The sequence below is a fragment of the Macrotis lagotis genome, chromosome 1 (genome assembly GCF_037893015.1).
Source record: "Macrotis lagotis isolate mMagLag1 chromosome 1, bilby.v1.9.chrom.fasta, whole genome shotgun sequence".
Lineage (NCBI taxonomy): Eukaryota > Metazoa > Chordata > Mammalia > Peramelemorphia > Peramelidae > Macrotis > Macrotis lagotis.
In genome coordinates this window covers 20600256-20611282 of record NC_133658.1, presented here as the reverse complement: position 1 = coordinate 20611282, position 11027 = coordinate 20600256, and the positions used below count along the sequence as shown (strand labels likewise).

The window sequence follows — 11027 nt, the reverse complement described above, 5'->3', positions numbered from 1 at the left end:
ATAAGTTGCAGAGGGACTGGAAAAACAGAAGGAATACTACCAAGGAAGGGCTTGAAACATCTCTCAGAGGCTTTTGTGTTTGATCTTGCAAATGATGGGAACCACTGAAGCTGATCAAGGAAGGATATGACACCTAAAAAACAAACAAACAAACAAAAAAGGAGCAGCTAGGTGGCACAGTGGATAAAGCACTGGCCCTGGAGTCAGGAGTAGCTGGGTTCAATTCAGTTCTCAGACACTTATTAATTACCTAACTGTGTGGCCTTGGGCAAGTCACTTAACCACATTGCCTAGCAAAAACCTAAAAAACAAACAAAGAAGGGATGTAACATCATAAGATCTGGTTCTATAGGAAAATCCCAATGGTGGATAACTGGAGAAGTAAATGAAGGGGACAGACAGATCCACCAGCAGTTGATGACAATATTTCAGTCCAAATCCAAGCATTGTGGAATGGAAGTCTAGTGTGTAGAATAAGGGAGTTGATGGTGCCATGACTTCAATGCTGCCCACATCCCCTTCAGATCTTGCGAGAGACACCTTGCATTTAAACTGAAAAGGTCACCTACTTTCAATGACCCAATGGACAATCCATGGGTCTGAAACTGACTTCCAAATGCCCTAATGAATAAAAACCAACTTAATGCCCAGCTTCCCAAGTCTCATTGATGGAAACACATTTTTACCTCCCATAGAGAATCCTCTCAAAGTGAAAAAGGTGAGGAAAAAGTATAGGCATGTGGAAAATGTACCCCAAGAGGGTTCATGAAGTTGTTTAATTCTCTGGGGATGTTGGGAGATTTGCTGTGTTTTCTGGTCAATGACCTCTTCACTCTCCCCTTTCATGAGAAGGTTGTGCCTGAAGAAGGTGCAGGGAATTTGACTCTTTGTTCATTATTGTCAAGTCAACCCCAAATCAAGTCTAGAAAAGGTATGGGGGGGATCAAGAAGGCCCCTTTCTAAGGGACAGAAAATCGTCTTTCTTATTCATGGCATTCCAGTAACTAAAGGAAGATAGAGAAGTCAGTAAAGGCACTTGGGTAGAATGAGGGAAGATTCAATGCCAAGGTCAATGACCCTAGTCATTTCCTGGATTCTATTCTCCTTCATCCAGATCCTACAGCAAGCTCACTGGTTACTGTGTGAATTCTGGCTTCATTCAATGATCAGACTTTACCAAGGTATTGCAAGGCTGTGGGAAAAAGGCAGGTGGCACGTTTTTGGGAAGGGGCCTTTCTCATATTCTTCCTTTGTATTCTGGGAAGGACTCAATGCTCACTCCTGTCCTTGATTGAAAGAGCACATTCCATTCTGGGAAGTCCTTTCCCCTTATCAACACTTATGCTCTGACCCTCACATCCTCCTCCTACTTCTGCCTAATTACCTCCTCTACTGCCCCTCCCAGTATCTACACACCATTGATTTTTTCTCTATAAAGGTGCTCTCCTTTTCTAGTCTGACACACTATCCAATACATTTACAAATCAGGTAAGTAAGGGAGAGAGGGTCTGGGAGGCTTTGGCTCCTCCAGAATCCTGAGGCCATTACCTTCTTAGGGAAAGGGGAGCCATCTCACCTCCAAATGTTGCTTATCTTGGAGGAAAATGACTGTAGATGGTCATTTTGCAACAACTCTAAAAGAGAGATGGATCTTACTACACTGGTGCACCCCACTGTTATACCCAGATTCTGTTCCATAATGGGACTGTACATATGTCCTGTGATTCCAGGAAGGGGAAAGAAGCAAGAAAAGAATAGAAAGGTCAACCCCAGTCATAATACTGAGATTAGAAAAGCAGTAGCCCAGGTTTTCTAAGGTCTGGGCCACCATCTTTAGCCCCATTTCTCTTCGATCCTCCGGAAGCCCATGACAAGGGTTCAGGATTTCTCATTTCTCCTCTCCAGAATCAAAGGGAAAGCTCTCTGCCATGGTGTCTCTCAGCTTCTCAACCCTGCTCTTCACCTGCCTGCTGCTGCCAGGACTAACAGAAGGTGAGAACTTCCAGGCCTTCTCTTTGCCTATTCACATCAGTCTAGAATAGTCCTGTGGGCTTTATACTATTAAAAAGGAGAAGAATAGGGCTGGACAGAAGAAGTTTGAAGACAGTGAAGCAGCAAAGGAGAGGTTGGAGTTATTAGGGGTCAAAGACTGACATAGAGCAGGAGCCTCTGCCTCTCCACATGCAGCTCCTCTTCTCCTTCCCCCAGGCCATGAGAAGGCCCCTGCACCCCCCTCTGCCAGGAGCTCCTGCCCCCAGGGATTTGGCTTCCATGGCTCCCACTGCTATGGCTTGTTGGCTCCTGCAGAGAACTGGAATACTGCTGAGGTGTGTTGGGGAGAGGGCCCCCGAAGAAGGTCGGGTGGGTTTGTCTCACTATATCAGTGACCCTTGGGGTCAGAAATGAGATCACAATGAGTCCCTTACTCCTCATTTCTCACTGAACTCTTCCTCTCTTAAAGGGATGAAGGTTCTATGACTTTTATGTCTTTCAGACCCTAGTGGCTGACAATGGGGATCCTCATCCATTTGGAAATATTGTACCATGCTCCTCTTTCCCTATCCCACCGCAGCCTTTTCTCTTTTCCCCTATTGAGCACCCAGACTCTTGAAGCTTCCCTAGAGAACTCTCTTTCCTCCTATGCACTCTGCCTCTTCTCCTGACCTCTACTTCTACCTTACTCCAGTTGCTGTGCCAGGAATACCCCTCAGGACACCTAGTGTCCCTGCTTAATGCAGCTGAGGCCTCCTTTGTGGCCACCATGATCAAGGAGAATAATCTTAATGGGATTCCTGTCTGGATTGGCCTGCATGATCCCAACCAGGTACAACCCAAAACCCTTCATTCTTGACAGTCAGGAAAGGAGTAAGGGAAAAGTGGGGCGGGAATGGGAGTGGGGTGGGTTCCTACAATTCTTGGAGGTCCGTAATGCTCAGACAAACACTGTCACCAGGGAAAGATATGAGCCCTGCTCTAGGGGGAAAATGGATATAGAAGGGCATGGGGTATGGAGGGGAAATCTGCATGGTATACAGGGACAAAAGTCTGTACCTCCATCTATAGCTCCTTGGTACTTATCTCAACATGAATGAACTTCAGTAGCTCTTCCCATTCTGTTGGATTCATTGGCAGAGTATTTTTTGCTCATATCTATGCTGACTTCTTAGTATACCCCAGAGGAGAGTTCTCAATCACCCCACCTTGTGGAAACAAGAATACTAATCAATAAACATTAGCTCTGGGAAACCATAAAAAAACAGTCAAGAACCTTGAGTTCCCCAAGAGGTTCAGGCTCCTCAGGGCCAGGACTAGAACAGGATAAAGAATGTGACAAAGGAAGTAGATAAGGTTTTATGGGTGAGGGATGGCTAATGACTGTACCTAGATCCCATAATTAGAAAGTGATTGGAGAGTAAGTGGGTCAGTAATGAGGAATCTCAGAAGAAGCACCAGAAATAGCAGGATCTGGAATGATTTAGAGAAGTGAATAAGTCCAAGGGAGATCAGGTCTACAAAAAGATGCACATGCAGTTAATCTATTTACTAGGGGATTAAAGGAAGGAGGTGGTTGTTGGGAAGGGTCTCATCATTCCCTAACTGCCTCCCTTTTTGGTCCTTTCCCCCAGAATGGAAGGTGGAGATGGAGTAGCAATGCTCTTTACCTGTACCAAGCCTGGCAGACGGGTTTCCCAACCACAAACAGGTTAAACTACTGTGTGTCCCTGACTTCTGAGTCAGGTGAGTTAGAGACATAAATACACTCATACATCTACCTTCTATCCCATAGCATTCTCTTCTCCCTGAGCTACCCAAAACCCTAGATGCATGGAGAACCTTCCTTCTTTGACTATGGGGGTTATTTTTCTCCTGACATTTACACTTTCATTTCCCCCCTTCCCTTCTCTCACCCTCATCTTGTCTTTGTTTCATTGGTCCCTTGTCCTATCGTCTTGGCTGCTAGATTTTGCAGTGGATAGATCATGGACCTTGCAGTCAGGAAGATGGGAGTTTGAATCTAGCCTCAGACATTTGACTCTTACTAGCTGTGTGATCTTGGGCAAATCAGTTAAACTAGATTGCCTCACATCAAGGGCCATCTCCAGTCATCCTGATTCATATCTGGCCATTGGAACCAGATTACTCTGGAGGAGAAAGAGAGACTGGTGACTTAGCCCATCACCCCATCACTCAAATCCAGTTCATGAGGTTGTCATGGTATCATTTCCCTGATGTCATGGTCGTTTTTGAAAATGAAGGAAAAAACATTATGTCCTATCCACACCTCCACTCTCCTCTAATTTCTGTCTTCCCTTTCCCTCCCCTTTTCTTCCCCCTTGATTCCTTTTCCTTCTTCTCTCCCTTCTTTTCTCACTTGTTTTCCTGTCCTCTACTTTTCTGGGTTTTATCTCCTCCACATTTCTCTTCACTCACTTCTTTTCTTCTTCTCTATTACTCTATTCCTTATGTCACTCTGTTCCTCTTTTCTTCTTTATCAACTGTCTTGCTGTTCCCCTTCCCTCTCTTCTTTTTATCTTGGCTCCGTCATCTTCTCTTTTCTTTTTCCTAATTGTCTCCCATTTTCAGATCTTTTTCTATATTCCGTTCTTTTTTCCTTCCCCTTCTTCTCCTTTTTTTTCCTTTTTTCTTCCTTGCCCTGTGAACACAAGGACACGTTTGAATTAGGATACTGTTCACTAGAAACCTTGGTCAACAGACTTGGGACCTCCTGTTGATACCTCTAACCCCAAATTAATCTAGTCTCTCTTTCTGCAGGATTCCAGAGCTGGAAAAATGAATATTGTGAAAATAAGTACCCCTATCTCTGCAAGTTCAAAGCCTAAAAAGAAAAAAACAGAAGACGAAATTGGAAGGAGTCTTGAAAACAAGCACAGCCAATGAGTGCCAGGGACACATCTCACTGCCATCCCAGAGAATCTTCTTTTCACTGTCCATCCTCAAACCTACCCCTTCCTCCCCTTTTTCATCTCTCACCTTTTTCCTTTTCTCCTTTCCTTCTTATTCTCTCACCCAATGCCCTACACTGTGCTACCTGTTCCAGGGATTTTTATTCTATATACCAAAATGAGATTAAAATTGATACATTACTAAATATAAATGGTCTTGGTATTTCTTATTTTTTAACTGGAAGAGATCTAGTTTATATGCCTTTGACAAAACTTGATAAGCAGACAGGTCTTAACCAAGAAGTTGAAGAGCTGATTCAAAAGAAATATTGTGACATTTAGAATTGAAAATCTAAGCACACTTTAATGAATAAAATACAAATTTGTCCTGGAGAAGTAGTGGAAAAAGCTCTCCCATGTGTATTCTGTAATGGTTAAGTAGTGTAGAGAAGATATTCCTTCAGGTCCTTTTGGTAATACCATCTCCTTGGGTAGTTGTATTGCAGAATTCTCCTTTGGTGTTGTGTTTTTAAATAAACATCTTTCTGATCTGAAGATTTGAAATTTTTTGATGAACCATAGATTGTAACCATGATAGTGCTTTAGAGTGCATAAAATTATCCATTTTCTGAGTACTAAGGAAACAAACTCACAGATCCTCCAAATTTCACAGTGATAAAATCTCACAGCCAGATCTTTGGATTTCATAGAGGGTGCCATCATGTTTCCTCCAGAGCTCAGGACTCTGTAGCCAGAAGTGGAAGGGTGTTGCTTACCAAACCCATATTCTTATTTCAATTCTGCTTTAAATGGTTGTTCTATCTGGTGATATACAGAATTACTTCCAGAGTTCACTTTATGGCCTTCTATCCATGTGGGAAACACAACAGGAGATCCCTGATTTGTCCTTCCTGTCTAGCCTGCAGTTTGTATTGAGCTTGGGCTCCTGCCCAATAATTGTTTCTTTTAATCAGAAAACTTTGGCCTTTGGGGTCCATAAAGAATTCTCCTTTTGGTTTCCTGTCTTCATTTTTTCATTTTTCTAAGCTTCCCCTTTTGGAGACGTTCAGGGTTATCACACATGGAAGTTCCCTGTCCTTTCATGTCTCTGTGTTGGTCATATTTGATGAAGTATACAGATAAGCTGATAATTGAGGCAGGTCTTCCCCTTATGAGAGGTTGCTTGTACAGACATGATGTGGTACATTTGAATTTCTCCCCCTGAGCTTCTAGTATCCCATCTGAACTTAGTATTCCAAGTAGCCATATGTTTTTGAGGTGTGTTCCACACTCCTGGTCCCTTTCTGTTTGAAATCTGTACCTTCCTTAGCAGGGATCACTTCTTCTGTCTCTTTTCCTCTCAAAAGACCTATTCATTACTGTCCTTTCCTCTGAGATGCTTCTTTATTTGATTGGCAGATTTGCTGAGCAGAAGTGAATTACTTATTGGTACCATCATCACAGTAGGGAGATTCAGTCTCTGAGACAGGAGCCAGCCATCATCTTTAGAGAATGAGTTCATTTGCTCATTAGTCAAGCAGTCAAACAAAGTCCATTTATTCTGCATTTCCTATCTCCAAGATACAAGGGGAAAAAAATTGCATAGGAACTAGACCTTGAGGCAACTCAAATTTAATGAGTTATGGAAGAGAAAAAAAGATAATTTCTTCTTGGGTGAGACATCTGCATGAGACATCACTCATTAGGGAAATACCACTTGTTATTTGAGACTCTAAAAGCCATGATAAAACCATGTTACTAGGTGGAGTCAAGATGGCAGCAGGAGAACAGCCTTTCCTAGGAGCTCTCTCCAGAAATACTTCAAAAAGCTTAAATTATGACTCTAAATTTTTGAGAACCCATAGAAAGGTCCAGTGAAGCAATTCTCCAGCCCAAGGTGACCTGGAAGATCACAGAAAGTTCTGTTTCACATGGTTGCATGGAATGGGCAGCATGCTGGAGCAAAGGAGTTCCACCTTTCCCGTAACAGCCCATGCATTGCTGAGGTGTCAGGGATCGCTGGCTCTTGGCAGCAGTAGCAGTTTTCTGACCTGTCCACCCAGGGAGCAGCAAGCACAATCTGTTAGATCAGCAGGGAAACCTCTCCTAGGGCATGCACAGAGCACAGAGCCCTCAGAGGGGATCTCTGCACAGCGCAGATTCCAGGAAACAGAAGCAAGCCTCCAGAGATGCCAAGCAGGGAGCTGCCTGGCAGTTGATCCCAGAGCTCTCAGCCTATGGAAGGTAAGAGGGTGAGGGAAACTGTTGCAGTCTGTCCTCTGTCCCTGGGACAGGACTCTGGGGCTTTCTCCATATTCAGACCATGGTCAAAGTCTGGGCACCCCATACTGTCATAGAGCAGGAAGCCTCCTCACAATCCCAGGGTAGAGGGGGTGTGCTTATGGTCATCCACAAATCAGAGCACAGGCCAGAAGACCAATCAGAGCTTCTCATAAGACCTTGAAGGAACTGAGGTCATTATGGGGGTGTGCCAATAATACTCAAAAGCTCAGGAAATACCCCCAAACCAGGGCACAAGCTGTGGAAATGAGTACATAGAAAAAAAGGAACCCGATAATAGAAAATTACTTTGGTCCCATGGAGGAACAAACACACACTCAGAAGATGAGAAAGTCAAATCTTCTGCATCTAAATCCTCCAAGAAATATAGAAGTTGGGCTGATTCTATGACAGAGCTCAAAAAAGTTTTTGAAAATCATGTAAGGGCAGTAGAGGAAAAATTGGAAAGAGTAATGAGATACAGGATAAGCATGGAAACTAAGTAACAGCTTAGTCAAGGAGATCCAAAAAATGCTAAATAAAACAACATGTTAAAAACCAGTTTAGGTCAAATGGATAAAACAATCCAAAAAGTTAATGAGGAGAAGAATGCTTTAAAAACAGAATTGACTAGATGGAAAAGGAGATCAGAAAGCTCTCTGAAGAAAAGAAATCCTTCAAATGTAGTAAGGAGCTAAAGGAATTCAATGACTTTGCAAGGAATCAAGACACAATAAAACAGTATTCAAAAAATGAAAAACTAAGAGAAAATGTGAAATATCTTATTGAAAAATTAACAGATCTAGGAAACAGTTCCAGAAGAGACAATTTAAAAATTATTGGGCTTCCTGAAATTCATGATTGGGAAAAGAGTCTTGACTTCATTTTTATTTTTTTTAATTTTTTTTTAGATTTTTTTCAAGGCAGTGGGGTTAAGTGGCTTGCCCAAGGCCACACAGCTAGGTAATTATTAAGTGTCTGAGGTCGGATTTGAACCCAGGTACTCCTGACTCCAAGGCCAGGGCTCTATTCACTGTGCCACCTAGCTGCCCTTTGACTTCATTTTTAAAGAATTTCTACATGAAAATTGCCCTGGTATCCTAGGCACAGAGAATAAAAGAGAAATTTGAGAGAATCCATTGATCTGCTCCTGAAAGAGATCCAGAAAAAAACAACTGTCAGGAATATTATATCCAAGTTCCAGAGCTCCCAAGTCAAAGAGAAAATATTGCAAGCAGCTAGAAGGACAGAATTCAAATATTGTGGAGCCACAGTCAGGATCACACAGGATGTAGTAGCATTAACATTAAGGGCTCATCACACTTGGAATATAATATTGTGGAAGGCAAAAGAGCTTGGAATGCAACCGAGAATCAACTACCCAGCTAAACTGAACATCCTCTTCCGGGGAAATGATGGACTTTCATTGAAACAGGAGAATTTCAAAATGTTCCAGTTGAAATGACCAGGGCTGAACAGAAAGTTTTATCTTCAAGGACAGGATTCAGGTGAAGCATAGAGAGGGGGGATGAGAAGGGAAAATTGGGAGGGATACAATAATGTTGAACTGCATGGGAAGATGATGCAGATAATACTTATATGGACCTTCTCATTTATTAGAGTAGTTAGAAGGAACTTTTATAGTTGAGAAGCAGGAGACAACCTAATTTGAAGGTATAATATATTGTAAAAATGGAGTCAATGGAAGAAAGCGAAATGTACTAGGAGAAAGGGAAAGGAGAGATAGAAAAGACTAAGATATTTCATGAGTCAAGAAATGGTTTTTGCAATGGTATGGAAGGGGGGGAAGATGGGGGGGGGGAATGAGGGAGCTTTCATTCTCATCGAAAATGGCTCAGAGAAGAAACAGCATACATACTTGATGGGGTATAGAAATCTAGAGGAAAAAGTAGAGAAAGATGACAGGGGGAGGGAAGGGGTGATGTAGGTGATAGAGGAGATGGTAGATCATGGGAAAGGATAGTCAAATATAACACATTAACTTTTTTACTTTTTGTAAGGTAGGTGGGATTGACTGGTCAGTCTGGGACCATGAGGCCAGGTAGTTACTGGGTCTCTGGGGTGGGATTTGGCTTGTGTTCTCTTGGCCCCAGTTCCAGGGCTCTGTCTGCTGTGCCACTTGGATGCCCCACAGCACATTTCTGAAGAGGGACAGAGTAACAGTGAGAGAAAATATAATAAATGATGGTGGGGAGGAATGGATGCAGGGAATTACAATCAGCAATAGCAACTGTGGAAAATATGGAAGTAACTTCTTTGATGGACTTATGATAAAGTATGCAATTCACCTCAGAGACAGAGCTGATGGTCTCAGAACACAGACTGAAGCACATCTTTTTTCATTCTTTCAATTTATTTCTCATGAATTTCTTTTTTAATTTTGTAGGGGAAGGAGGGATTATGTTTACTCTTACAACAAAATATTTTAGAAATGTGTAAATAAATAAAAATTATAAAAATTCAAAAAAATAAAGTAATTGGAAATCAGAAAAACAAAAACAAAGCTTTGTTAGATATCTGCGAATTTGCTCTGGCTACATGGTTGGGACTCCTTCCCTGCCTCCATTCTTATATTTTAGTTCTATGTAACTCCAGCTGTTGAAATGGAGTCTATGGTGGATGTTGTCCTTAATCACCATAGGAGAACTTAGAGATGGTGAATATTCCACCAGGTGTGACCTGCAGATGTGTATAGAGTTTCTGAGGTTAAGCTCAGTACCTTATCACCTCACAGCAGACCCAGGCCTCAGAAAACTTTGGTGTTCTTTCCCCTTCCTTCTGGAAGAGAGGAAATGACATTATAAAACAGATGCCATCACCAGCAGATGAACTTGAATGAGTAAGGCAGAGTAAACAGAGTCATTAATCTGACTCTCCTTCACAGTCAACAGGGTCCAATAGTTACATATAGGTCATGAGGATAGCCCAGGATTCAGTGGGAGACCTTGGACTTTTGAAGCTGGGTCTTACCCAGGTGTCTGTCTGTCTGAGGCAACACAGACTCAGTATAGGCGTGCTATGTTCCTGCCTCCACACCAGAATCAGTCTAGAAGAAGAGCTTCAAAGAATCTGGCCAGAACAGAAACATTCTGTTCTTTATGCTCACTCTGAGCTAATCAGAATCCAAACCAGAAGTCTTTTAGGAAGGAAGGAAGTAATTAAATAGCATTCATTAAGCTCTCATCACATGCAAAGCACTGTCAGTCTAGAATCTCTAACAGAAAAGCCAGACAGCCCCTAACCTCAAGGAATTCCTATTCTAATGGGAAAGTGGGGACAACACATATGGAATGTGGAAGGTGCTCATTATATGGGATGATGGAGATGTGATAGCCTAAGAGTATAGTAGCCAATGTGATGGTCAGGCCTCTTTTTTGATGTCATTTCCATGAATAAAATCAGTACAATTCTTGTTGTTGAATCTCTTAGTAAAAAGTATTTTCATCTCAATTATGATGGACTTGCTCTTCTCAGCAATACAATAATCACCGGCAATTCTAAAGGACTTGTGATGGAAAACAGCATCAATGTCCAGAGAAGGAATTATGGAATCTGACTTCATACCAAAAATACTATTTTCAATTTTCAAAATTTGTTTCATGTTTTATATTTTTCCTCTCATTTTATTCATTTTTGTTTTGATTCTTCTTTCACAATATGATTAATATGGAAATATGTGTAACATAGTTATACATGCAAATTAGCTTATTCTCTGTCTAGGGGAGGGGGGAGGGAGAAAAATGTGGAACTCAATACTTTAGGAAAAGAATTATTGAAAATTACCTTTACATGTAGTTGGAAAAAATAAATTTAATAAAAAAA

The 11027-nt window shown here is 41.8% G+C and overlaps 1 protein-coding gene across 1 annotated transcript; it reads left to right on the top strand.

Annotated features, from left to right (window-relative positions):
* The first annotated feature begins 1928 nt into the window (after window positions 1-1928).
* On the top strand, window positions 1929-5073 carry LOC141514154 (lithostathine-1-like). Its single transcript, XM_074225091.1, has 5 exons — window positions 1929-1992; window positions 2209-2356; window positions 2623-2824; window positions 3627-3738; window positions 4774-5073. The coding sequence occupies exons 1-5, from the start codon at window positions 1929-1931 to the stop codon at window positions 4839-4841; spliced, it is 594 nt and encodes a 197-aa protein (XP_074081192.1). The 3' UTR covers window positions 4842-5073.
* Window positions 5074-11027: the final 5954 nt, after the last annotated feature.

What these genes read in the sequence shown, in the direction of transcription:
- LOC141514154 (XM_074225091.1), top strand. Translation starts at nt 1,929, where the DNA reads ATGGTGTCTCTCAGCTTCTCAACCCTGCTCTTCACCTGCCTGCTGCTG. An exon ending in GCTGCCAGGACTAACAGAAG is followed by an intron (nt 1,993 to 2,208) that starts GTGAGAACTTCC and finishes TCCTTCCCCCAG; the next exon opens with GCCATGAGAAGGCCCCTGCA. An exon ending in GGAGAGGGCCCCCGAAGAAG is followed by an intron (nt 2,357 to 2,622) that starts GTCGGGTGGGTT and finishes AAGCTTCCCTAG; the next exon opens with AGAACTCTCTTTCCTCCTAT.